This window comes from Chrysemys picta, chromosome 5 (assembly GCF_011386835.1).
Source record: "Chrysemys picta bellii isolate R12L10 chromosome 5, ASM1138683v2, whole genome shotgun sequence".
Taxonomy (NCBI): domain Eukaryota; kingdom Metazoa; phylum Chordata; order Testudines; family Emydidae; genus Chrysemys; species Chrysemys picta.
Window position 1 is genome coordinate 113,818,544 of NC_088795.1, and position 26,212 is coordinate 113,844,755.

General features: G+C 39.5%; 1 protein-coding gene across 8 annotated transcripts in view; it reads right to left on the bottom strand.

Moving 5' to 3' along the window:
- Positions 1-26,212, bottom strand: part of CC2D2A (coiled-coil and C2 domain containing 2A) — a 124,035-nt gene that overhangs the window by 45,164 nt on the left and 52,659 nt on the right. For all 8 annotated transcript variants that reach the window (XM_065597052.1, XM_065597050.1, XM_065597051.1 and 5 more), the window contains 8 exons: positions 21,885-22,025; positions 20,910-21,066; positions 14,889-15,127; positions 12,360-12,537; positions 10,746-10,902; positions 9,298-9,445; positions 7,231-7,369; positions 4,690-4,893 (listed from right to left, as the gene is read on the bottom strand). In XM_065597052.1, the coding sequence (XP_065453124.1) occupies positions 4,690-4,893; positions 7,231-7,369; positions 9,298-9,445; positions 10,746-10,902; positions 12,360-12,537; positions 14,889-15,127; positions 20,910-21,066; positions 21,885-22,025 (1,363 nt within the window). The remainder of the gene's footprint in view (positions 1-4,689; positions 4,894-7,230; positions 7,370-9,297; positions 9,446-10,745; positions 10,903-12,359; positions 12,538-14,888; positions 15,128-20,909; positions 21,067-21,884; positions 22,026-26,212) is intronic.

Here is a 26,212-nt window from a genome sequence, read left to right on the forward strand (position 1 = left end):
CTTACCTCCTCTGAACAGCTCATTTCATTGCCTTGATACCATGGGATAACCATGCCTTTAGGTGGAGTATTTCCAGGTGCAGGTGGTATACCTAGCCTGCATCCTGAGATAGGAGATGTGGAAGAAGAGGAAGAATGCGTGGTGGGCATACTGTCATCTTCAGCAGGTAAGGGAACCATGTTTGTCTGGGCCACATGGGGGCTATCAAGATGATTCTGGATTTGTCAGTCCATAACTTGTGTATGACCTTGGATAAGAGAGGGGTGTGGGGAGGGAATTGCCAATCCTTGCCAATATTCTGCATCAGACTACCTTATCACAATATCTACTGGGGTGAGGGTAGAGTCTATGTCAACTGTATGGAGCATCTGTAGTGTTTCCTTGGGTACCCTTTCTTTTCATATGATGAGAAATAAGGTGGTAAATTAACCTGTCCATCATGCTCTGATTCACTGTCAGATTGTGGATCCAATCTTGGATCAGAGAAAGTAAATAAAGGGAAAAACTAATGGTCTTGGCTTTCTTAAAATTGAAAAGGAGGAGACACACCTCTCTGGTGAGCCCACAGGTATTCTAGGAAGGAGTGAAAGTTCTGGGAAAATCTAAATCTGCTCTGTGAGCTTTTGTCTCTTGCCCATCAAGAAAGTTGGATCAGGAAGTAGCTCTGAGGCTTTTCTTTTATTCCCCTTATCAATGGGTATGCAGGTAACTGCACAACCTTTGGATCTGAATCTATCTGCATAGCCAAGTGATTTATTTAGTGTGTGCATAGTCATCTAGCCAAGCGATGGCATTTTAAGTGGCATGATGCAGTTCTTCTAGGCCACCGCTGAACCTAGTCAGCAGGCATTCCTCAACAATGTGCATCGTTGTCTGTGTTGCGCCACAGTTGCACAAAGGGCTGTCACGAAGGCCCCTGCGATACTGGTTGGCTGCACAGAGACCTTGCCCGGTTCAGAATCTGTTCAACAGAGACCATTGGACAGGGGGCAGGTCAAAACCAGGCGGGCAAATTGTGGGGTCGGCGACAAGGGACTGGAGCCAAGTGATGTACCCGGGCATCTATCATTATAGCACATGCTTATAGCACTGAGGAATTGGAACCAACATCTGGAACAGCTACATTCAGTACATCAAGGACACGGGCCCTTCTTTAGAGATTTACCCAGTGCGGTGGCCTAAATTTTTGACCTAGATTCCGAGGGGGTTTTCAGAACCAAGCATGAGGGAACTGAAAGTGACCCAAAGCAGTGCTTGACCCTGCTAACAGGAGCTGTATCTCACATCTTTATCCAGAAGGAGAGGTGATAGATTTGAAGAGGTGCTCCTACTAGGACTGGCTGCAGATCATGAGAATGTCCTTCCCCCAACCAAGCCAAACACCTGGTATGTCATAGGATCTGTAAGTCAGTACCGACGTATGGGAACAAATAAAAGAAATAACTTTTCATAGAATCATAGAATAATTAGGGTTGGAAGAGACCTCAGGAGGTCCTCTAGTCCAATCCCCTGCTCAAAGCAGGACCAACACCAATTAAATCATCCCAGCCAGGCCTTTGTCAAACCAGGCCTTAAAAACCTCTAAGGATGGAGATTCCACCACCTTCCTAGGTAACCCATTCCAGTGCTTCACCACCCTCCTAGTGAAATAGATTTTCTTAATATCCAACCTAGACCTCCCCCGCTGCAACTTGAGACCACTGCTCCTTGTTCTGGCATCTGCCACCACTGAGAAAGCTGAGCTCCATCCTCTTTGGAACCCCCCCCCCCTTCAGGTAGTTGAAGGCTGCTAACAAATCCCCTCTCACTCTTCTCTTCTGCAGACTAAATAACCCCAGTTCCCTCAGCCTCTCCTCATAAGTCATGTGCCCCAGCCCCCTAATCATTTTCGTTGCCCTCCGCTGGACTTTCTCCAATTTGTCCACATCCCTTCTGTAGTGGGGGGAGGGGGGCAAAACTGGACGCAATACTCCAGATGTGGCCTCACCAGTGCCGAATAGAGGGGAATAATCCTACTAATATAGCCCAATAATCCTACTAATATAGCCCAATATGCTGTGAAATCTTCAATGAGCTTGACCTCAAAAAGAAGTGGAAATTTGAACAGATGACTAGGGAGGAGTATAAAAATATTGCTAGAGCATGCAGGGGTGTAATCAGGAAGGACAAGACACAATTGGAGTTGCAGCTAGCAAGAGATGTGAAGAGTAACAACATGATGACTAATATAGCCCCAAATGCCTACTAATATAGCCCAATATGCCATGAAATCTTCAATGAGCTTGAACTCAAAAAGGAAGTTTACAAGAAGTGGAAATTTATTCCCCCCGAATAGAGGGGAATAATCGCTTCCCTCGATCTGCTGGCAATGCTCCTAGTAATGGCCTTCTTGGCAACAAGGGCACACTGCTAACTCATAACCAGCTTCTTGTCCACTGTAATCCCCAGGTCCTTTTCTGCAGAACTGCTGCTTAGCCAGTCGGTCCCCAGCCTGTAACGGTGCATGGGAGTCTTCCTTCCTAAGTGCAGGACTCTGCACTTGTCCTTGTTGAACCTCATCAGATTTCTTTTGGCCCAATCCTCCAATTTGTCTAGGTCACTCTGGACCCTATCCCTACCCTCCAGCATATCTACCTCTCCCCACAGTTTAGTGTCATCTGCAAACTTGCTGAGGGTGCAATTCATCCCATCATCCAGATCATTAATAAAGATGTTGAACAAAACCGGCCCCAGGTCCGACCCCTGGGGCATTCTGCTTGATACCAGCTGCCAACTAGACATCAAACCATTGATCACTACCCGTTGAGCCCAAAAATCTAGCCAGCTTTCTATCCACCTTATAATCCATTCATCCAATCCATACTTCTTTAATTTGCTGGCAAGAATACTGTGGGAGACTGTATCAAAAGCTTTGCTAAAGTCAAGCTATATCATATCCAGCATTTTCCCCATATCCACAGAGCCAATTATCTCATCACAGAAGGCAATCAGGTTGGTCAGGCATGACTTGCTCTTGGTGAACCCATGCTGACTGTTCCTGATTACCTTCCTCTCCTCCAAGTGCTTCAAAATGGATTCCTTGAGGACCTGCTGCATGATTTTGCCAGGGACTGAAGTGAGGCTGACCGGTCTGTAGTTCTCCAGGTTCTCTTTCTTCCCTTTTTAAAATATGGGCACTATATTTGCCTTTTTCCAATCGTCCGGGACCTCCCCCGATCGCCACGAATTTTCAAAGATAATGGTCAATGGCTCTGCAATCTCATCAGCCAACTCCCTCAGCACCCTCGTATGCATTAGATCTGGACCCATGGACTTGTGCATGTCCAGCTTTTCTAAATAGTCCTTAACCTGTTCTTTCACCACTGAGAGCTGCTCACCTCCTCCCCATACTGTGCTGCCCAGTGCAGCAGTCTGGGAGCTGACCTTGTCTGTGAAGCCCGAGGCAAAAAAAACATTGAGTACTTCAGCTTTTTCCACATCTGTCACTATGTTGCCTCCCCCATTCAGTAAGGGTCCCACATTTTCCCTGACCTTCTTCTTGTTGCTAACATACCTGTAGAAATCCTTCTGGTTACTCTTCACATCTCTTGCTAGCTGCAACTCCAATTGTGCCTTGGCCTTCCTGATTCACCCCTGCATGCTCTAGCAATATTTTTATTCCTAGTCATCTGTTCAAATTTCCACTTCTTGTAAGCTTCCTTTTTGAGTTCAAGGTCATTGACGATTTCACTGTTAAGCCAAGCTGGTCGCCTGACATATTTGCTATTCTTTCTGCACATCGGGATGGTTTGTTCTTGTGCCCTCAATAAGGCTTCTTTAAAATAAACAAAGCTAAAATTTCTAACACTAATGCTAACTAATTAAGAAATCTAACTAAGGTACAGTGTCTTTGAAGAGGTTGGATCCAGCCTGGAGAGGTTCTTGGTCCACCTGCTGAGACATTTGGAAGGAACTGAGATGGCTGGAGTGCCACAAACTCTTTTATAGCCTCATCCTTAGAATGTTCAATAAAAGTAAAAGGAGGGGCAGGAGAGCACTCTAACAGGCACTGCTACGAAATGTTCGACCTGTCAGTTACACCACCAGTGTATCCCATGGGTGGGAAGGTACAGAGGTCACCTGAAGAACCTTAAACGACATCAGAGACCCAGGATCATAGAAGAAGGATGGTTTAAATAAAACATGAAAAAGAAAACACTATGGGCTTGATTGTTCCCCCCAATATTTGCTTCAATTCAGTAGTACTGTTTTCTTTAGCCCCATCCAAAGAATTGGACAAAAGTTAATAAAGTTGGTGCCTCAATTAACATTTGCACAACCTCTCTTGACTTTTCATGTTTGGAATTCTCTTTTAAAAGAGGATTCCAAATAGACTGGTGGATAGGGGAAATTGTCGTAGTGCAGCTCCACTTAAATCTTCTTCCTCCAGAGTCTGTTCCAGCAGCTATTTCTTTGGAAGGAGACAATCTAATTCTAGATTCAGGTAACGTGAGGTATATTTAAAGTGAAATACTTTTTTGAGTTACACTCCATGTAATCCTTTTGGAGTCAATGCAGTTGAAGTCAGGGTAGAATTTGGCCCTCAAAGTAATGAGGAACTGACTTTATCAAGCCAAATATTACTGAAGATAAAACTGATAAATATCTTATTAAAGACCATAATTTAAATAATTTCAGACAACAACCTACCTCAAAAAGTTTTTCAGTTATTTCTCTTTCAAGTAAAGGGACTTGCCTATAATTACGGAACTCTGCCACCTCTCTGTGTCTGAGTTGTAGGAGTCGGAATCTTTTTGATCTGTTAAGTTCCTCATCTGAAGCAAAATTAAACTCTTGCTGCAATTGCTCCAGTCTGAAGAAACCAGGAACACAAGCATCTCCATTAGTGGCAACCTAAATAACAAAGGTAAATATTACAAGTTCAATTCAGAGTGAAAAATGTCCATAAATATTTTTTAAATGGGTTGACTAATTCATTAGATATATTGCCAAGTGCCCCACTGGAACCAAAACCAGCCTGAATATGCCAAAATATAACAAATATTTAATATTTTAAAATAAGGTTTTTAATAATTCTTAGTTTTTAGTAAGAATATAGTGGAATTTAATTCATTCACAATTTAAATGTAAATATAAAATATTGTAATAACTGTTGTGACAACTGAAGCTATGGTACAGTATAATAATTTAGGCCCCAATCTTGCAAAGACAGTCATATGTAGGGTCCTACCAAATAATGGCCATGAAAAACACATCATGGACCGTGAAATCTGGTCTCCCTCTGTGAAATCTGGTCTTTTGTTTGCTTTTACTGTATACTATACAGATTTCATGGGGGAGACCAGTGTTTCTTAAATTGGGGGTCCTGACCCAACAGGGAGTTGCAGAGGGATCATAAGGTTATTTTAGGGGGGCTGTGGTATTGCCACCCTTACTTCTGCTGCCTTTAGAGCAGGGGCAGCTCTAGTTTTTTTGCCATCCCAAGGACGGCAGGCAGGCTGCCTTCGGCGGCATGCCTGTGGGAGGTTCCCATTCCTGCGGACTCGGCGTACCCACCTCCGAATTGCTGCCGAATCCGCGGGACTGGCGGACCTCCTGCAGGCATGTCGCCGAAGGCAGCCTGACGGCCGCCACCATAGCTTGCCGCCCCAGACACACGCTTGGAGCGCTGGTGGCTGGAACCGCCACTGCTTCAGAGCTAGGTGGCCAGAGAGCGGCGGCTGCAGGCTGGGCGCCCAGCTCTGAAGGCAGTGTCCCACCAGCCCATGCCACCCTTACTTCTGCACTGGACGGCCAGATATTGGCAGCTGATGACTGAGGGCCCAGCTCTGCAGGCAGCGGTGCAGAAGTAAGGGTAGCAGTACCGCAACCTCCCCTACAATAACTTTGCAACCTCCCCATAACTCCTTTTTGGGTCAGGACCCCTACAATTACAACACTGAAATTTCAGATTTAAATAGCTGAAATCATTAAATTTACAATTTTTAAAATCACACAACCCTAAAATTGACCCAAATGGACCATGAATTTGGTAGGGCCCTACTCATATGTATAACTTTACTAAAGTTATGCACATATGTAAGTCTTTGCAGGACTGAGGCTTGAGGTAGCTAAGAGCAGTTTGTGAATTCTTCATTCCCATTAATGAGCTGTTACTCACTTGAGCAGTGACATCTCCTCCAGTAGGATTACTTGTGTAAACAACTGCTCCCCAGGGGAGAGGGGGTTCACAATTTGGTCCGACATACATACTTATTTAATTTAAAAATATGCTCAGATTCCCTTTCCATTACACCAGTTTCACACAAGTGTAACACCACTGAAATCAATGAGTATATCAGTGTAAAAACTAACCACACATCTAGTTTAAAGGTTTGATTGTCCTCTCATCTCTTCGTCCAGATTATATAGAACCAGCCAGACTGGCTTGAATGCTACACATTTTAAGCTTAGGCTCCATTCTGGCAGAGACCATGGGCTCTAGATGTACATGTATGCTTCCTAATGTGATGGCATCTGGGATCTGTAACATTTGACTCTTTTACAAACAAACAAACAAACAAACAAATCAATTGGGAGATTATTTTCTAAATGAAAGAGAAACGTGAAGTGTACCATCGACTGTTACTACTCATAGCTAAACAATCCAACAACAAAGACTGAGAGGGGAAACTAAAATAGATCTAAAAAGAGCCAAAAAAGCATACTTTTGCCCTGGTTTCAATTATGAACCTGATGATCTCATACCTCTAAACAAACGCAAGAATATGTTGTTATGATCACTTAGAGCCCAATTCTATTTTTTTAAGTGAATGGCAAAATTCCCATTGACTTCAATAGGAGCAAGATAATGGCTTTCAGCGAGACCAATATAATTACATTAAGCATTTAGGGACAGAGTTAGCATGAAAGAGTCATACAAATTAAAGTTACTGAATCCAATCTATGTTTTAATGCTTTGGGTACAAAAAAAATATTAATTTTTTTTTAAGGATTCTAAAATCCACTAATTTAGTGACTGACACTAAATTTATGGGAAAACGGCAAGTTAGGAATATCCAACATGTCATGCTAAACATAAGAAACAGCATTGCAAATCAACTACACATAGAATTGAACTGTTACTTTTTGTGTTTAAAGCAGGATAATTTTTTTTCACTTCCTTTAAAAGTCATAATTCGTTTTGCAAATCCCAGATTTCAACAAAATGGTTTCATTAAAGCCTCTTACCATTATCAACTGCATCAGATCTGCATTTTTTGGGTCATTTGGATCCAGCTTTGTTTCTGCTGCCCACTTGGCTAGTTTCTTCATGTCAGTTAAGCCTGATGTGCCAATAGACGCAACGGCATCAATATTTTTTAAAGCACTGAAATGACAGTTGATACCAAAGGATTCAGATTTTTTTTTCGTCAGTGAAATATAATAAACAAAGACTAATCTTTTGGAAAAAAAATACTTTGACTGCAAATTCCACCACTCGGAAATATGAAATTTCATCGCACACTCGCAATAAGAAAGCAAGCAAGCTTTTGGCATTTTTCTCTTCATGAATTGTGGTGTTTTTTGCTACAAATATTTATGATCTATAAAAGGACAATGTTTTCTTTTGTGAAAAGGACAGTACAATTAATTACCATGACAATACCATGAAGGATTTTTGTTATGGAATTAACCCAGTTTTTGAATTTTCAGAATGGTGGTTTATGAAAGTGTTTTGAATTAAATATATTTTACATTTTGGAATGATAGATCCTCTGTGCAACAAGAGACAAACAGAGGTAACTTCCATTAGCACTAAGGGAAGTTATATGTATGTATGGGCATCTTCATAGCGTACCCTGAATGTAACAGGGTGGTTTGCCCTTAAGGGCTGGTAGGCCTAATGGCTAGTGAGCCCTGATTATGAAAGGAGCTACACCTGGTTTGGATCAGGTGATTCCTCTATAAAACAGCAGCAAGAAGATGCAATAAAGGGAGGTTGTGAGAATTGTTTTCAGGAGCAAAGTTATGACAGCCCAAATTTATGGGAACCCCTCCCCCACACCACATTTGGCCTCCTTTTTGAAAGGCTCAGCAGAGGTCAAGCACTGACTGGGTATATAGCCAAAATACCCTCTCACTCCTAGAGGTGATCTCTCCAGATCAGGTTTGAAGGGGGCAGCCTGTACTCCTAGTTCCATGGTACTGGTAGGCATGGACCTTACCTGTTCTATGGGCAAACAAAGGACTTCAGCTAATGCAGCACTGTTCATGAGCATTGCATTCATTCATATTTTAAAAAACTCTGCTGCACAATTGTACAGAAGTAACAGAGATCATATAAATGAGCCACTGCCTCATGCTACTAATGATCTTTCAACCTCCCACCATACAGTAAGTACGAGCTAATCAATCTAGAATAACTTTCTTTCTTGGCTGCAGTTTGGGTCAAAGAGAGTACCGGATGGATTACCATTGGGAAGAACTATTTCCCATGTTAAGAAGACAGGGAAAACGCTGAGCACGCTCAGTTAAGTCACATTATATAATTTCCAAGAGCTGATGGCAGAGTCAGAGGGCCATATTTATCCATGGTGTAACTCCATTCAGTTAATTGGAATTATACAGAAGTGACCAAAGTTACCACCACTGGGAAGGAGCCATCCACAATGCCTAGTTTGCAGCCTCAGGATATGGGAGATTTTCTTATACAGACCAGGGATTAGTTTCTGTAGCTTACCAGGCTTCCAGGGCTCACGTGGACCAGTGACTGGGAAGTAAATTTAGTATGGATTGAGGCCAGGTTTATTTTTAACCAATTAAGTTAATAAGAGCAACAGTGACAATACTCCTGTGCTACCCTCTTTATAACTCCCATGGTTTAGTTTCTCTCAACCCATGATAAGAATGACATTTAAAGTAGACAGACTGTATGCATAATGTATTTTGTATAAGGGTTGTATTTCTTGGTGATGATTACCAATAATGTTCTCTTCACACTCTAACACAAGAAACAAGAAAAAAAACTACACTGACCCTAGTTTGCTATCTGGCCATTATAATAATGAAGGCATCAGCTGCCACTTCTTTCAGCATTTTATGCTGTCTAGCAACCAAATGTTAAAAGATTAAAATGTTAATTAAAATATTTACCCAAAATATTATCTCTATATCCTTTGCATAAGAGAAAAAAGTTTCTGTATTTTAAAAAGCCATATGACAGTTATTGCTTGATTATTAACAATCACCTATTTTCCAAATAATTTAAATACCATAATATATTAAATTTTTCAACACGTCGTTGCAGCATATTACCTTGGAATCCCTGTTTTCTGCTGTGATACTAGAGGAATTAAGGGTACTCCATTTTCTCCAATTGCCCAGGAAACACTATTGGACACTTTGCCAGAGGTCATTAAAGTAATCTTATTACTACCATCAGCTTCAAATGAAAATGGCACACCTACAACCAGGAGAAAAACAACATATACAACGATCTTTCCTGGAAGTTTCAAAGTTGCAGTATCCTATTGTGATTTATGATACACTAATTCAGTATCTGTGAAAAGAATGTGCTTATTAACACCAACCGCACCAACACCTACTCTTGGAAGAATTTGTTTCCCTAACTGCACACTGAACCACTATTAGAAGGCTCTCACTTTTCCAAAAGGTTTCATTCCTGAATGGTAATCAAAAGACATATGGTTGAAAAGTCAGCCCCCAGGGAACCATGATGTATTGTACAGCCTTATGTATATCCAGCATGCTCAGTGGCCTTCAACCCACTCACTCTCTTCTGCTCAGCACCCACATCTTTCACCTGGCCTTCCACCACTGACTTCACTCCTGTGTAGGCTGCTCCTGCTCTCTTGCTCTACCCTAGTCTCTATTGCAAAATACTGACACGTATGAGTCACTCACTTCATAATACGACTCTATTATTTTTATTTTTACCTTAATTCCCCATTTTTCTACTCCTCTCTTTAGTTTATCTTCATGTGCCACATTTGTCTAATTTAAGATTGGAAACTCCTTGGGACATGGTTAAAGTAATTTGTTAATCTCTAAAGAATCTGTAAAATACCGTGCAATGTTATAGTACTAAATACATGTTTATTACTAAAATAAAAAATAATAAAATGGTGGAGCCTGGAGCGCAGGGACTTTGGGAACCAACTGAAAAAGAAGTTATTGGGATTTAATGTTGTTGGAAGTCAAGAAAAGTGATAAAGCATTTTTACAGTGTGTAAGCAAACCAATTAGGAAGAGTAAAAACTAGTACACAAGAATATATTTCACAGGGCCAGGTTCTCAGCTGCTGTAAATCAATGATGTGAGTGGAGCCATGCTGATTTTATACTAGCTCATACTGCTCCACTACGTATATTTCTTATAGTCAAAACTTTAGAGAGGATTCTATTTTTACATAGTGAAAAGTAACAAATAGAACTCCTTTTAAAATCATATAATTTTTTATTACATAAAAACGAAAAGTATTTCACAAAGGAGGACAAAGAAAAATCCCATCACAAATTTAGCTAGTAATGTGAACTGGGACAGTTTTATATAACTCAGTCTCTGAGATTCTAAATGCTCTTGATTTAATTATGCTTTATGCCTGAGACTAGCAGAACATTCTTAACATACAGAAATATATTTTATTTACTTGGCTAAAACTATGTAAAAGTAATATGTTGGGCTCAATCTAAGAGTAAAACATTCTAATCCAAGCACCACTGAGAGTAAGCAAGAATCCATACCACTCCCAACTCCTTCATGGTCCAACATCACACGCTGGTTGCTGCTAAATTCTATTTCTTCTGTACGAGCTCTACCAGTGAGAACTGTAGTCTCAGGAACAGGTATAAACATTTCTGCTAACAGGTTAGTGCTGCTGAGTCCCATTGTTTCATATATCTGAAAAAAGCAAGACATAAGTAGTGAAATGCTACATTCAATTCTGGGTGCCTCATTACTACAAGATATAAGTAAGTTGGAGGGTGTTCGGAAAAAAAGCAGTTAACATGATTAAGAGGTGGAGGAATACTAGACTGATAAGTACGATTTAAATATTTACACATGTACAGTGTTTAAAGCAATAACTAAGTAGTGGACAATATTATTTTCTAAGGGACTACCCAGGAGGAATCCTTGCTGACTCATAAAAATCCCTTTGGTCAACCTTGGCTGCTGAGTGTTCCCTCCGCATCTCATGTGCCTGATAGCATTTAGGGCAACATCTAGCCTTTAATGAAAATCCTTACTATCTTCCTACACAATATGCAACTACTGACCATCTTGGTGGTGGCAGAGACACCCCACACCAGGGAAGCTATTGGAGGGACCATGTCTCATAAGATACAACCCTTTACTGAGCTACCAGCAAATGAGAGCATGTACACTATATCAGCCCTTAGGACAGTGCAGCCTATTTCCCTCAATGTGCCTGGCCAGCTCCACAGGACCATGTGCCATGGCCCTGTCTCCCCTCCTGGTCCCCTTTGGGGTGGTTTGCAGCAAAAGAAGTACTAGGAGGGTCGGTTTCAGCACTACACTGAGAGAAGGGACTGCAACTATACCTTGTCCCTGTGCAAGAGGGTGGGTGGCACAAGTGGGCATGGGAAGAAAGGAGGCTAGTGTGTACCTTTAACTATATCATGAAAAGACAGCCTGGATGATAAATGTTGCATTAGGCACCCCTTAGACATAGCATTTTAAAAATGGGGTATTTTAAAAGTGTGCTATTGTGTGCTTCATTACATTATTGAATTACCCTTTTCCGAGTGAATGAAGCAGTTCTCAGAATTCAGAGAGTGCATCCTTCTCTATAACTCAAGTTAACAACTTGATCAAGAGTACTACATTTTTTCAAATTGTCCAGTAGTTTTATTCTGTGGACAAGAGTTTCCTGAGTAGAACAGACCATCATATTTGTTTTATCTGTGATGTAAACCACAGCTTCTCTAAAAGTAAAAAAGTTACTTCACTTACCTACTGAACCATATAATTTGATCGTTTATTAATTTCCCGTTTGAAACCTAGAATCTAGCCAGAACCTATTAATTTAAATGTATTTTTTAAAGATGTTTTAATTTCTTCTCTGAGTCTTAGTCCACACTGTCCAGACCAAGAGATAAGGGACAAATCTTGGCCCTCTCCCCTCCCAATACATGCCCAGGGCTAAAAACGCAATGCCAAGTTAGATCTTTGTCACTTATAGCTGAGGTAAGGGAACAATTCAGGCCCTGGAGGACCTATGCTTTACAACCTTCTAGCTGCTATTAAAAAAAATACAGCGTAAAAGCATAAAACCAATTAAAATGGTCTTTTTAATATGTGTTACATAGTAGAGTCCTTGCAAAAGAATTATGTACCTGAAGTTTTAAACTCTCTGGCCAATTGAATATTTTCAAATTGAAAATTTGTCCGAAGTGAACTCTGAAGTCTGAGCTTATTTGCCGGGTGACGGTCCTCGACACTTCTTTAGTGTTGAAAAGGACTTTTAAAAACACTGAACGTTTCTTTACATCTTCTCGTCTTAAAACTTCTGCCCTGTGAACATGTTAAACATAAATTGTAGCAAGAGAGATTTTGTGCAAAATATCTTTACTCTTTCGGGTATTTTATAGGAGTCTGATTACTGAAGAGAAAGCAAGAGACAAAACCAAAAATAGGCCAGTTAATTACTCTATAGAAACATCACTACACAGGAAAATGACTTGGGAATTCCACAGTTACTTTGATTTCTCATGCATGCAAAAAGATTTTATAATAAACTTTTGCCTCTTACTGTTATATGAAGAAGCCTCAAGTGGCGATAAAATCTGACCTGTTCATCTAGTGAAAATTCTTTCCCCCACAAATTATAAACAATATCAAAAGCTGTCAGGATCTAAAATATCCTGGCAGTGTGAAAGACAAACAGCAACAGGAACGGTTTATGCTAAAGCTATTTTCTGCATAACCTTGATATGGAACAGTTTAAGACATTGAAACCCATTAAATAATCTGTGTTAAACTGTGAAACACTGACAATGTGTAAATTTCTTCTCTCTCTATCTACTGCTTGTCACATGGTGTCTGAGCACTTTCCACATAACATTGATAGTGAGTGAAGTTTCTAGTGGATTTCATGGAGTCTTTGACATTTCTCCCTTTTCAAGTGTAAAAAGTCTGCTTGTTTTTTATTTTTTTACTTTTTTTTAGATTTAAATAATTTTTAAAAGGTCGGTTTCCTTCAGGGCCATTTTTTGTTTATTTGTTGACTGGAGGTTTTTGGGCAGAAGGGAGTGTCAATGTTGTGCGTGTCATTCTTATGGTGGAAAGGCCTTTTAAAAGCTGCCTGGGAGCTTATGGAGGGACTTGGGCTCAGGTGTGATGTGCTCATAGTGGCCAAAACCACGGAGAAGGCAAACAGCCTTAGTTTAACATCTATCAACTGCAAAAATGGCTGTTTGTATACATAACTGATGTGGGGAGAAACAAAAAACATTCACATTTGGTGAAATTCTTCAACCTCCTCCATGGTTGTGGAAGTCCCAAAATTGCAGACTAACCACTGTGGCTCCACTACATGAGTGAGGCTGGGAAGAGGAGTGCATAGGGGTGTTGGGTGTCATGGGCAGGCAGAGGAATAAGGACTATTGCCTGCAAGTATCTACTGGCCACAAAACTCAATTGGGAGTGGGGAGATGTAGTGACTACAGAAGCTAATATAGTCCTTCGTCTGTAGTAATGGCTACATTCCAGTTGCACAGCTGCCCATACTCTGCCTTTGATTTGGCTGTCTGTCACTGCCAACATCCCCAAAGCCCCTACAAAGCCCCAGTATTGGGCTGTAGTAGGAACAGAAAAATACAGGGGGAGGAGTTGGAGTCAACCAGAGGGTCAACAATCTGTGAAGACTGTGCGTCTACACACTTTACATGGGAGGGGGCTAGGCTGGCATCTGCTACATTCCATGAGTTACAGATGCAGAGGCGCCTTTCCCTTTAACTTTGGGTTGTGAAAATGATTCTGTCCCTAAGTATCTTGCCCACAGCCTGAGATAAAGGGACTTTGTATTTGGTTTGAGTGGAGTGTGTTGTGACATTTTTAACATATGCAGCTAGGCCACAGCTATTACAACAGCTCATAGTTGTACAGGTGATGGTGGCCCACTGTCCCTCCCTCTCTAAAGGATTCGTGGTCAGTGGATCTGTGCAGTTTACTGATCCACTGGACCCACCACATTTCCCTGACACTCCCTCAGCGCATCTACAGATACTCATCCTCATTCCCACAGGGAGCTGTCACAGAGCTGGACTCCATGATACATAAAGAGCTACCAAAGTTCAGCGAATGGCCTCTCCACTTTGCACCTGTTCTTTCTAGTGACATTGGTACTGCAATTCTTCCACTGCATGTAGGGCCCTCCTTGGCCACGGAGGAACCTTCAGGATTTTGCCCAACGTTAAAATATATGCAGGATCTTAAATGTGACCTACAATGGAACTTAATAAAATTATACCAACTTTAGAAAGAAGATGCTGAACATTCCAATAGCTAGGCTAAGCAGGGTGTTCAGAATGTATTTCTAAAGTTGAATTAATTTAAATTAAATATAAATAAATAAAATAAATAATATTCAAACAGAAGATTGATAATGACAAAATAATAAGTACTTGCAGTGTTGCAGATGTGTTAGTCCCAGGATATGAGAGAGACAAGGAAGATGAGGTAATGTATTTCTGTTGGTGGAAGCAACAAGCTTTCAAGCTTCAAAGACCTGAGAAAGAGATCCGTGAACCATGAAAGTTTGTCCCTTCCACCAAAAGAAAAAAATATATATTACCTCACCTGCCTAACATAATAAATGACAAATTAATCTGTAGAGAACCATAAATGTCTCAGAGCAATCTTACCTGGGGCACAGATCATTAGGAGTTACACTTCCCGTCAGGCTCAACTCAGGAATTAAAACAGATTCTCCAGGTTTCCTCCTGATGTTGACGGCTTTTTCTCTAACTTGTTGCTCTACCTCCAGCCTATTAGCCAGCTTAGGAGGGATGGGTTTTACTGGTTCCTCACCATATTCTGACTCCTCTGCTTCTTCTTCCTCTTGGTCTTGACTTTGTTTTATTTTCTTTTTCTTCTTGGTCTTCTGCATACAGAAAATACAGAGTTTTCCTCCAAAGTGTTCTACTTGCAATTGTTTTGATCAAAATATACACTATGTTTAGTTATTTCTGACTGTTCTACTTTCCTTACACATTGCAAATATTTAGTTGGAAATTTCTTTTTATTATTCTTAAAGGATTATATAAAGTTCTCCCACTCTTCGGTCCAACTTCATTTATTCTGCGGCTAGTAGTTCTCTGCATTCATATAGCTAAACAATAGGCTTAACTTGACTATCTCAAAGAATACACTTACAAATTCTGAATTTGCTTGAGTGATCATTGTGAGACTTTCGATTTTCTCTTTAGCCTGAGCCACCAAGTTTGTCCTCTGTTAGGGCTGACAGCCATTCCCAGGATCATATTTGACTCTTTAACTGACATAGGTAAAGACTGACATAATTACTACTAAAAAGCAACAGAGGGTCCTGTGGCACCTTTAAGACTAACAGAAGTATTGGGAGCATAAGCTTTCGTGGGTAAGAACCTCACTTCTTCAGATGCAAGAAGTGAGGTTCTTACCCACGAAAGCTTATGCTCCCAATACTTCTGTTAGTCTTAAAGGTGCCACAGGACCCTCTGTTGCTTTTTACAGTTTCAGACTAACACGGCTACCCCTCTGATAATTACTACTGCAATTCTTCTGGTCCCCAGTGATCCAAAGTCCAAGAAACAGAACCCAGATCTCCCACAGAGCAGCTGTATTTTCACTAAGCCATTGAGCCAGCTATTTTATGTTTTAAAAGTGATTACAATTATTAGATATCATGTATAAGGCTGTGAGTTTGTCATGGAGGTCACTGATTCTGTGACTTTCTGTTACCTCTGTGTCTTCTGCAGCGGCCGGTGTCGCTGGCTCTTGGGCTGCCCGAGGAGCTCAGGCAGCTCCTGGGCCAATCGCACCGGCTGCTGCTGGGGCAGTCTTGGGTCACAGCCCACCCCACCCTCCCAGCAGCAGGAGTTTGGGTGGGGGGCTCAGGGCAAGGGGTTGGGACACAGGAGGGGCAGCGCTTACCTGGGGGGGGCAAAGTGGCAACATATCCCTCCCTCAGCTCCTAGCTCCACGTGCTGCCTCCACCCACAGGCACTGCCCCCGCAGCTCCCATTGGCTGCAGTTCCTGACCAATGGGAGCTGCAGAGCTGGCAGCGAATGGAGCTAGGAGCTTAGGGAGAGACATGTCATCGCTATCCCAGAAGCCGGGTAGGGAGCCTGCCAGCCCTGCCAACCCTCCTTCCCAGCACCAGCAGGGGTCCCGAGCTGCTCGCACCCACAGCGCCCCTCGGGCTGCCACCCCCTGCAGCACCCCCGGGCTACCATTGCCCCCAGCACCTGCGGGCCCCCCCCAGCACCCGCGGCACTCCCAATATTTAGTCCGGGGTATAGTACAAGTCATGGACAGGTCACGGGCCATGAATATTTGTTTACTGCCCGTGACCTGTCTATGACTTTTACTAAAAATACCCATGACTAAAATGTAGCCTTAATTATGTATACAATGGGCTGCTCTTCAGTTCTCTTCTCTCCTCTGCTAGTAAATGCAATCATTTTTCACCTTTGGTCTTACTGACTGCCCAGGTGCGCCAGTGTTCCTGCTGCTATCAGAAGCATTCAGATTTACAAGATGGTGGATTTATCCTGGGAAGCAATGACTCTGAAAAAGATTTGGGGGTCATGGTGGATAATCAGCTCCCAGTGCGATGCTGTGGCCAAAAGGGCTAATGCAATCCTTGGATGCATGAACAGGGGAATCTTGAGTTAGAATAGAGAGATTATTTTGCGTCTGTGTTTGGTACTAGTGGGATCAGTGCTGGAATACTGCGTCTAGTTTTGGTGTCCCCAATTCAAGATGGATAGTGATAGATTGGAGAGGGTTCAGAGAAGAGCCATGAGAATTATTAAAGGATTAGAAAATATGCCTTCTAGTGAAAGACTCAGGAAGCTCAATCTATTTAGCTTAAAGAAAAAGCTAAGGGGTGACTTGATTATAGTCTAAGAACATACATGGGGAACAAATGTTTGATAATGGGCTCATCTATGTAGCAGAGACAAGTATAGCATGATTCAATGACTGGAACAAATTCAGACTGGAAATAAGGCATAAATATTTAACAGTCAGGGGAATTAACCCCTGAACACTTTATCAAGGTTCATGGTGGAGTCTCCATTATTGGCTGTTTTAAAATCAAGACTGAATGCTTTTCTAAAATATATGCTCTAGGAATTACTTTGGGGAAGTTCTGTGGCCTGCATTATACAGGAGGTCAGTCTACACGATCACAATAGTCCCTTCTGACATTGGAATCTATGAACTTACAACTGAACAAGGGGATTGGAGCAGTATAATTCTTATCTACTTGGTAGACTTTACCTGCCATGTAGCACCATGTCTCTAATTAATAGTACAGTAACTGCTGATCAGTCAATAGATCACATGAATGTCTCTCTTAGAAATACTGTTTTAGGGAATGTTCAAATAACAACATGACAGTTTTGTTGAAATATTTGTTTTACATTGGTATACATTTATTAATTGAATGCTATGATTAATAGATTTTAATGACGGATGGGACCATTATGATCATGAGCTCTTGCATAGCACAGACCCATAGAAATTCTCCCTTTGATTCCTACATCCAGTCAAACTAGTTGCACAACTGTTATTTCTAACACCTTTGCTTGCTTTTCTTTCGCCTTACTCTGCTCTATTTTTTTTATCATCTTTCTTCCTTCTACTCCTTTTATTATGCCCACCAAATTATCTAGAAACTCTTTAGACTATAATCTAAGATATCAAAACTCCAATAATGATAGTAAACTATCAGGATATTTGAGGCTAAAACAAAACAAAAAACAAAGCACCACAACCCCCACACACCAAAAAAGTGCTCTGCTGGCATGGAGTGAAGGTCTATATACCCGCACCTAACTTAAAAAAAAAAAAAAAGACCTGAGGTGGTTGAGGATCATAGATCCTTTTATAATCTCAGTTTCAAACATGTAAGGCCTTGTCTCATCTGTAGCCTATAGAGATGATGCTTGCTTATATTTATATAGAAACAACCAAAAATCTATTTTGTAAAAACAGGCTTGACAATAGTTAAGTGAGGCCTGGTAAAATATGAGTAACGTAAAGTGAGACAATTTAGAGGCAAGTTGAAGATAAATTAGGACACAATTCCTGGTTATACTGTAAACATGTTTTGGTCCTAACTGGTTTTTACAAGTGTTTTAGATAAAATGTTAAGGTGCTGTAAAATGCTATCTATATTGATATTTACTGGTATGGTATTTACACAGATGTTAACTAAAATGACAATTAATGTTAAATAGCTAATGCGAAAGTAAAATATATTTAATTATGATTAAAATGTGGACTTAATGTTAATTAATTAAGGGGTATTCTTATAATTGATTATAAAAAGGGTAGTGCACTAATTTTAGATTAGACACACCCATCCACTATCCAGGTACCATTAGAGAAACGATTATACCCGTTCTCCTCAATTAGTGATTGATCACCCCTAAATGCAGTACTTCATCTAAGAATGAGAGTATAAACACAGTGTATGGTTATATTGTAATGCCTGTTTGCTTAAATATTTTATATTAAATAAAGTTTTCAATTTTAGCACTCAGTACCATTCACAGACCTCCACTACATTAAATTAGCTGTAAATACTCTGGAGGCTCAAACCTTAAAGAATTCCATTTGGTTTTATTCCTTATTTTTAAGTTACTAATTGGGAACACATAAATCAAAGGTTACAGGTCCCAATAGGAACTGTTTTTCTCCCCTTCTTCATCCATTCAAAAAGCCACGGCAAAGAACACCCTGGCTTCTGGCTCCAACCACATCATCCCCGTTTCTGCATCCTTCCACTGGTGCCTCTTCTCCACTGCATCAAACACTATTTGCCTTTGCTTTTAAGGTTCTTTCTGGCTTAGCCACACCCTGCCTATTATCTCTTACATGTTATTGAGCTGTCAACCCCTACCTCTGCTCTATCAACAAAAGCATCTTTCATTGCCCATAGACAAATTTCCCCTCAACACCTCCATTCTTCCTCCAATTACAATCGTTATGCATACGAGGAGCTCTCCCAAAAATCAGCATAGCCACTACCGTATCTTCCTTCAAATCTCGCCTTTACAACTCAACTCTGCTATGAGAGCTACAAGACACTCACCAACGGCTAGGCAGCTCCTGTGTTGGATTACATCGATCATAATTGTCTTACTGGTATCTTGCATTCCCCCCATCTATTCATTATTTCCACCTGTTGTCTCTCATAATATATTTAGATTGTAAGCTCTTTGGGGCAAGATTTGTCTTTACATTATGTGTCTGTACAATGATTAGAACAAGGGGGCCCTTATTACTAATGATGATATCTAGGTACTATCATATCACAAATAAACAAACAACAACAGAAGGTCCCCAAACTCAGGACAGTTGGGGCAAAAGGAGTTGCTGAGGGGGGTGTAGCCCATAAGTGGGAATATTTACAGGCCACCTTTGTAGAAGTGCTATTAAAACAAAAGCTAAAAGCATTCAACCATCTTTCTCCCTCTGCCTTTCTATGCTAACAACCATGACATACTAAAATTGGCACTTCTCGGTTAGATTATTTTATTGATCCCAGGGAGAATGAGTGGCCCCGGAAGAAACAAAGTGATAGCGGTAACAAAAACCATTTGTTATTAATGAAAATATATTAGACAGTTTAGTCAATGCACCCCAATCTTAATTGACAAGGCCCCTATCATTTGACACATGGGCTTCTCCTGAACAGAAATGATAACTGGTGCCTGAATAAAAACGATAGCTGGTGCATAAGACCACTAAAAGAAACTGCATGGGCAAAGTACAATTGAAATCCTTACACTACTCGGACACCTCCTCCTCCTCAGAGTTCCTAGTGCTTCCCAAAGGAAGTGTGGAGGGAGCAGGGCCATGACCTTTCCCATTCTGGGACAAGAGCTGCCCAGGCTTGCAAAAAGCACACATTGCACTCTTTAAAAGGACGATATTGTGGCTGTACTGCCAGGAAGCTCTGGAAAGTATTGTGGCTGCTCTAGACAATCATCTCTGGTGATCACAGTTGGTTCTGTGTACCTTGGAATCCCCTCCTCTTGCATACAGCTGTATCTTCAAGGAACAACTGAGCCCTTAATTTGTATTCTAAGACAAATATTAATACAGCTCTGAAGAAGTGAAAAACTAGTACATTAGTTCATTGCATTTTCTAGTTTTAAATAGTTATTTGATGTAACTGGACATTTGGTATTGACTGCCAGTTCACCAGAAACATCTTATTGTTTCACTGTTAACTATGAGAAATATATTCATTTTAACTCCTGAAGTGACAAGGAAAATCATTCACAATCACAGGGACTTGAATTTAACATGCATACAGCAAAACTGTTTAATCTAATTTAATGAAACCATTTCAGTGCTGAAATGTAAGCAAAGAAGTTTGAAAACCAACATCAGACAAAACAATCACCACTACAGAATAAACTTCTTAGAGAAAGTTTAACTTGTTCTACTTCACTACAGCTATTGCACTTAAATACCATTTATTTAACATAAGTTAATTTAGTAACAATCCTAAACATAAATAATTTACCCAACTGAACTCCATTACACTTAACAATTTGTGATGGCTATACTGATCTTCAAGTTATTTCTACCATAACAAGAGATATCTTAAAAATAGACTTGGCAATAATGCAATTTTATAGACTGTGTTGTTTACACAAACCTGTGCCTTTTTCCAAGATTTCCACTCTTGTAGCTCAGTTTTGTATTCTTCCATTTTCTTTTCATACTCTTCCATGTATTCTTCTAATAGTTCATTTATTTCAGCCTGAATTTCTGCTTCATGGATTTTTTTATCTGATCTCTGGTCAACCTCTTCCCTTCAAAACAATTAATTATAATTTACAAATATATTGTACACTACTGTTGGCTCCTTTCATTATAACAAAAATGTATTCTGTTGATAAATGCATTCACATTTAACCTATGCTTTCATGTACAGGTAAGTTTTCAAGCAATTTTCAGCACATAGGATACATCAGTATTACTAGGTTATCTTTGTCATAGTATCTGAAGCTTTAAACGCAAAGCAGGCCTTTGGAATCCTAATAAACTTCTTATTACGAAATAACAAACCTTATAGGGTCCTCGGCCATGCCAAGGGCTCCTAGGTGCCACAATAATACTAATAAATAATAGTAATAATAATAAATGAAGAATATAAAAATTATTCCTTAAGATAATTTTTAATGGTCAGCAGTAATTAGCAATTCTTTTTCCTTTGTCTTGCACATTATAATTAATTTGTAATGAACACACAGCTAGTTACACGAGTGCATAAAATGTGTGAGATATTCTAAGAACAACAATTTATATCTAGTATTTAGTTATAAGACTGCAAAATGGTGTGAGGGATGAGGTTAGTTTTAAGAATTGTGATAGATGCTAATTGACAGCAGATAGTAACTATACACAATGAACTAAACAATTCTGACTTTGGACATTACCCTCTAGTAATTTCTCTCAGTTATTGTAATTACTTGTTGTTCAAAAAAAAAAAAAAGGTGATACCAGAACTTGCTACTAAAAGCTTATCGTTGTGCCTTTTTCATGTTACTTGTGAACTCTCAAATATGGCAACATGCAATAAAATCCCATTGCTAGCACATGAAGTAACAAAAATGTTATCAAAACATACTTTCTCAAATAGAGTTTCATGGGTGTGTTAGTAAACTTCTGAAAGTCACGCAGGGATTTCATTTCTTTCCAAACTTTTATAATAGTCTTCAGCAACGTTCGGTCTTTTTCTTGTTCAGCATCACGAAGTCTTCTCGTTTGCCTATAAATATATATTCGTACAAACTTAAACTTGCATAACTAGATGGAACAATCCAGCGAGAACTTATAATACTGAAAAAACACATGTTGTGGTTTTCAATCTAATTGATGGACTTTACTACAATCCAAGATAGTATAACAAACTCAAACTTGAAGATGACAGGATGTGGCTTTCTTTAGAGCTCTGTATTCTATTCTGCTGAATTCTGGACAATGTGACTTTAATTACAGTTAATTATCTTGAGCTCTCCATCTCTTATACAAAGGCTTATTAAAGCCATACATTATTAAAAACATTTTAAAGTCAATGTGTGTAAACAGCAACTCAGGAGAATTATACTTCTGCTATGAAGTAATTAAATCAAGTCATGGCCCTGGAGCATTCGAAACACTAACAAAATTAACTTCTTTTGACTTGGAAGGGATATTTGACTTGGAACCATTTCTGTCTTCCATTGCATTATGGTATTGGTATTGCCCTTCCTTAAGCACTTACATATACACTCATGTACTTCTTGAAGACCAGACTAAACATTTCCTATGTAAATGACTATTTAGGATGAACATAATCTTTTGTCAACACTGTCCTGGCTGTAACAATTGTCTTTTTTTTTTTAAATGATATAAACTAAAAGATATTATTCTATAATATGGTACTAAAAAACCCTCTAATTTAAGACGTGGATATTCAATAGCTTATATTCATTACTTATACTAACTTTGCTTCTGCTTTTAAATAATTTTTATAGAGATTAAATACAGACCTTCCGAGACACTGCACTCCACAACCTGTATTGGCAAGTATGATTCAAAGTTTTACACAAGAGGCCCATCAATTTACTAATATGGCAAATGAGATCACTGGGACTGGAACTGACGACTATTGTGGCTTGCCACACTCCAGTGATATTCCTCTCAGTTTGCCAGAAGTCCATTGCATGTTTCCAGTCAAGAACCAAAATGTATCTTCCTTTCCAGTTTATCAGAGGGGTAGCTGTGTTAGTCTGTATCCACAAAAAACAATGAGAAATCCGGTGGCACCTTAAAGACTAACAGATTTATTTGGGCATAAGCTTTTGTGGGTAAAAAAAACGCCACTGAAGTGCATCTGAAGAAGTGGGGGTTTTTACCCTCAAAAGCTTATGCCCAAATAAATCTTTTAGTCTATAAGGTGCCACCGGACTCCTCGGTTTTTTTCCAGTTTGTTTGTTACAGTGTTGTTTGTTTTGTATTTGTTTTGCTCCATCTCTTGGACTTCTTTGTGCTAGTTTCCTATGTAACATATATTGTTTTTAATGTATGTGTTAATATGAACAAGTGGAAACGTCTACATTGCTATTTTTAGCCACATAGCTTGAGCTCTGAGAGCTTGAGTCAGTTGACCCAGGCGCTGAGACTCGCTGCCACAGGTTTTTTGCTGTGTTGATATACCCTAAGTTTCATTTCAATAATATCTTTAATAAAATGTTTAAGTTATAAAGATGATTCTTTAAAATATGCTTAATTTTAATATAATCAGAGTCTTTGCATTATTCTCTTGACATGGGCATATGTAAAAGCTAAATATGATTCAGCACTTAAAAGTAGAGTGGCCCTGCGGCATAAAGTAAACACCTCTTATTGTAGCAAAAAACTACACTTTATAACCCTATGATCTCATATGGTCTGCAATGACAGCAACATATGAGAAACTAACTGAAGCATACTCAACGAGTCCACTGACATAAACCAAAATGGAAAGGTTCTCAGAGTTTAACTGAGAGCATTTCAGCAATCAATTAGCTTCCTAGGGCCAGAAAGGCACAGTACTCTTTTCAAATAAAAAAGGAAGTCCTCTTTTCTATCCAGAAGTGAAGGATACCACCGATCACTTACTAATATAAAGAAACAACATGTTTCTAAGTAAGAACAAGCATCCAAGGGACAAACTGGAGTTTATGAAACAGTTAATTTATCTCATGTCTGTGGTTATCAAGGACCAGTATTTGCAATGACTCTGTCATGTAAAGTAATGCATAGGGACTGAAGAGAGTCATTTAAAAAAATGTCTTCATGCACATTTGTTTTTGCAGAGAAGACACACATACAAATTGGATTTCATGGCCAAAGGCATTTTCTTTTTCTGTAATGTATTTGTTCATAGTAAATAAAGTCTAATGTGGCACTGAAAACCAAATGAGATCTTGAATTTATCCAGTTTTACAGCCAGGATGACTGAGACAGAGGTCAAATGATTTTCCACAAGGTCTCACAATGAGTAAGCATCCCAGTAAGAAATCAATTTTTACCCAGAACTCTTCTGTTTCCTAGCTGTAATTTGAGCTCCAACTACAAGCATAGCGATCACCATTAAAAAGTCAACACTAAACAACACTCTGATATTTAGGATATCATCATTAAGTCCTAATGATAAGTAGTGGGAAATACTGTAATCTCTCAGGTACAATAGTATGGTACTGTTGGCAAATGTTAACTATTTAATGGTGACCATGGTACTCTCTCTACTTCTGTTAATGTATTCAGTAGGTTCAGAAATCTTAAGAATCTTTTATTGTGAGCTAAGCATTAGGTAATTAAAACTACAGAATTAAATATTTTAATTAAAGGAGTACAATTTAAGAGACTTTAGCATCTAAACTAGACCTGGGGATTACACAACCACGCTGATAGTCTAAGGTTTTCCTTTCATAGTCAGCAGGCATTTTTTCCTACCTGCAGAATAGTCACTAAGGATTAATCTTGCCATTCATTCACTGCATGCAAGTGTACCCCTGGGCCCAAATGAAGCTCCAATGACTTCAATAGGATTCGGTGTGGGTAAAGGGTGCACTCTTATGCTAGATCAGGGCCTAAGCTTCAAACCTGCTATGAGCTCCATGCAGGCAGGCTCTTACATCTGCAGAGAGTGCCACTGATTCAAAACTAAAAATGTATATAAATTCTTAAGGCCCAGGAGTTCTGAAGGGAGTGCTGAATGGGGCCTTTAGTTAGCAATGACTCCAACTATGTAAGATAAAATCCCCCTTTGGAATTGAATTAAAATTGAATTTGCCACAATTAGGCCTGTTAGGGAATAACAGCTGTTCCCAACTGATGACAGATACTGCTCAGATGTTGACAATTCTGTCAGAAAACCAAAAATGTTCCAAAACTTTTTCCAGAAATACGTTGTTCCTTTAGGAGCAATAAAACATTCACAAATTTCACTAACACGTTTTAAAAATCATTCTTTAAACAAGCAGAAGGAAAATTTACCATTTCACTTTGTATTATCACAAGCTAAATAAAAATTATGTAAATTTTGCTTTATTGTTAATTATTAATAAATTGGAGACTGAAACCAATTACATCTAAAATTAACCCAAGTCCCCACAAAAGTGTACAATTTGGAACAAAAAATAGTTTAGTACACATGAAAAGTGATAGCTTATTTGACTCCACATGAAAAATGCCAAATTGACAGGCCTGTAGACTAAAGTTTTCTTTTTTCTCAACAAAGCACTAGTGACATCGGTGCATGTTTCCCTCACACCTTACCAAATTCACCACATAAAGGCAATTAGAATGAACATTACAAGAATTTAGTGCAGTTTAACTTATGTCTATGAGGCCTGTATGATCTAATACCAATTGGTTTCTGACTCGGGTTTAGGCTCTTAGAAACCTCATATGCTTGACAATGAGCTTTACCGCATAGGGAAGTAATGTACTGACTACATGTAACAACAGCCTCTGTTGGCTGGAATCAGACTTGATTATGTTTGTAATTAAATTGCTCTCTAGTATTTGGCCTACCAAGAAGAAAAATCCTTAGAGTAAAACTCCCACTGACTTCAATGGGGCCAAGATTTCACCCTTGCTGTTATTAACTGAGATTCTCCAAGTGGAGAAATCTGAATTCCCCATACTGCATAGTTGTAGTTTAGCTGACAACTGTAGTGTCTGTTGTTTGTGGCTATTAATTTTTTACAAGAACACAGCAAAGTTAACAGTGAAAAACCAGCAGAATAATAATTTCATTGCTTGGGTTTCCAGGACTACTATTTTCAACAAGACAATTGAATGCTGGGAAGAAGGGCACACATCATGTCTATTAAATTTGTATCACTTTGAAACTTCATATACATTTATTAATCAAGTAAATGTATATGGCTGTCTGGTGCTCTATATAAATTTCTGGTTATTCAT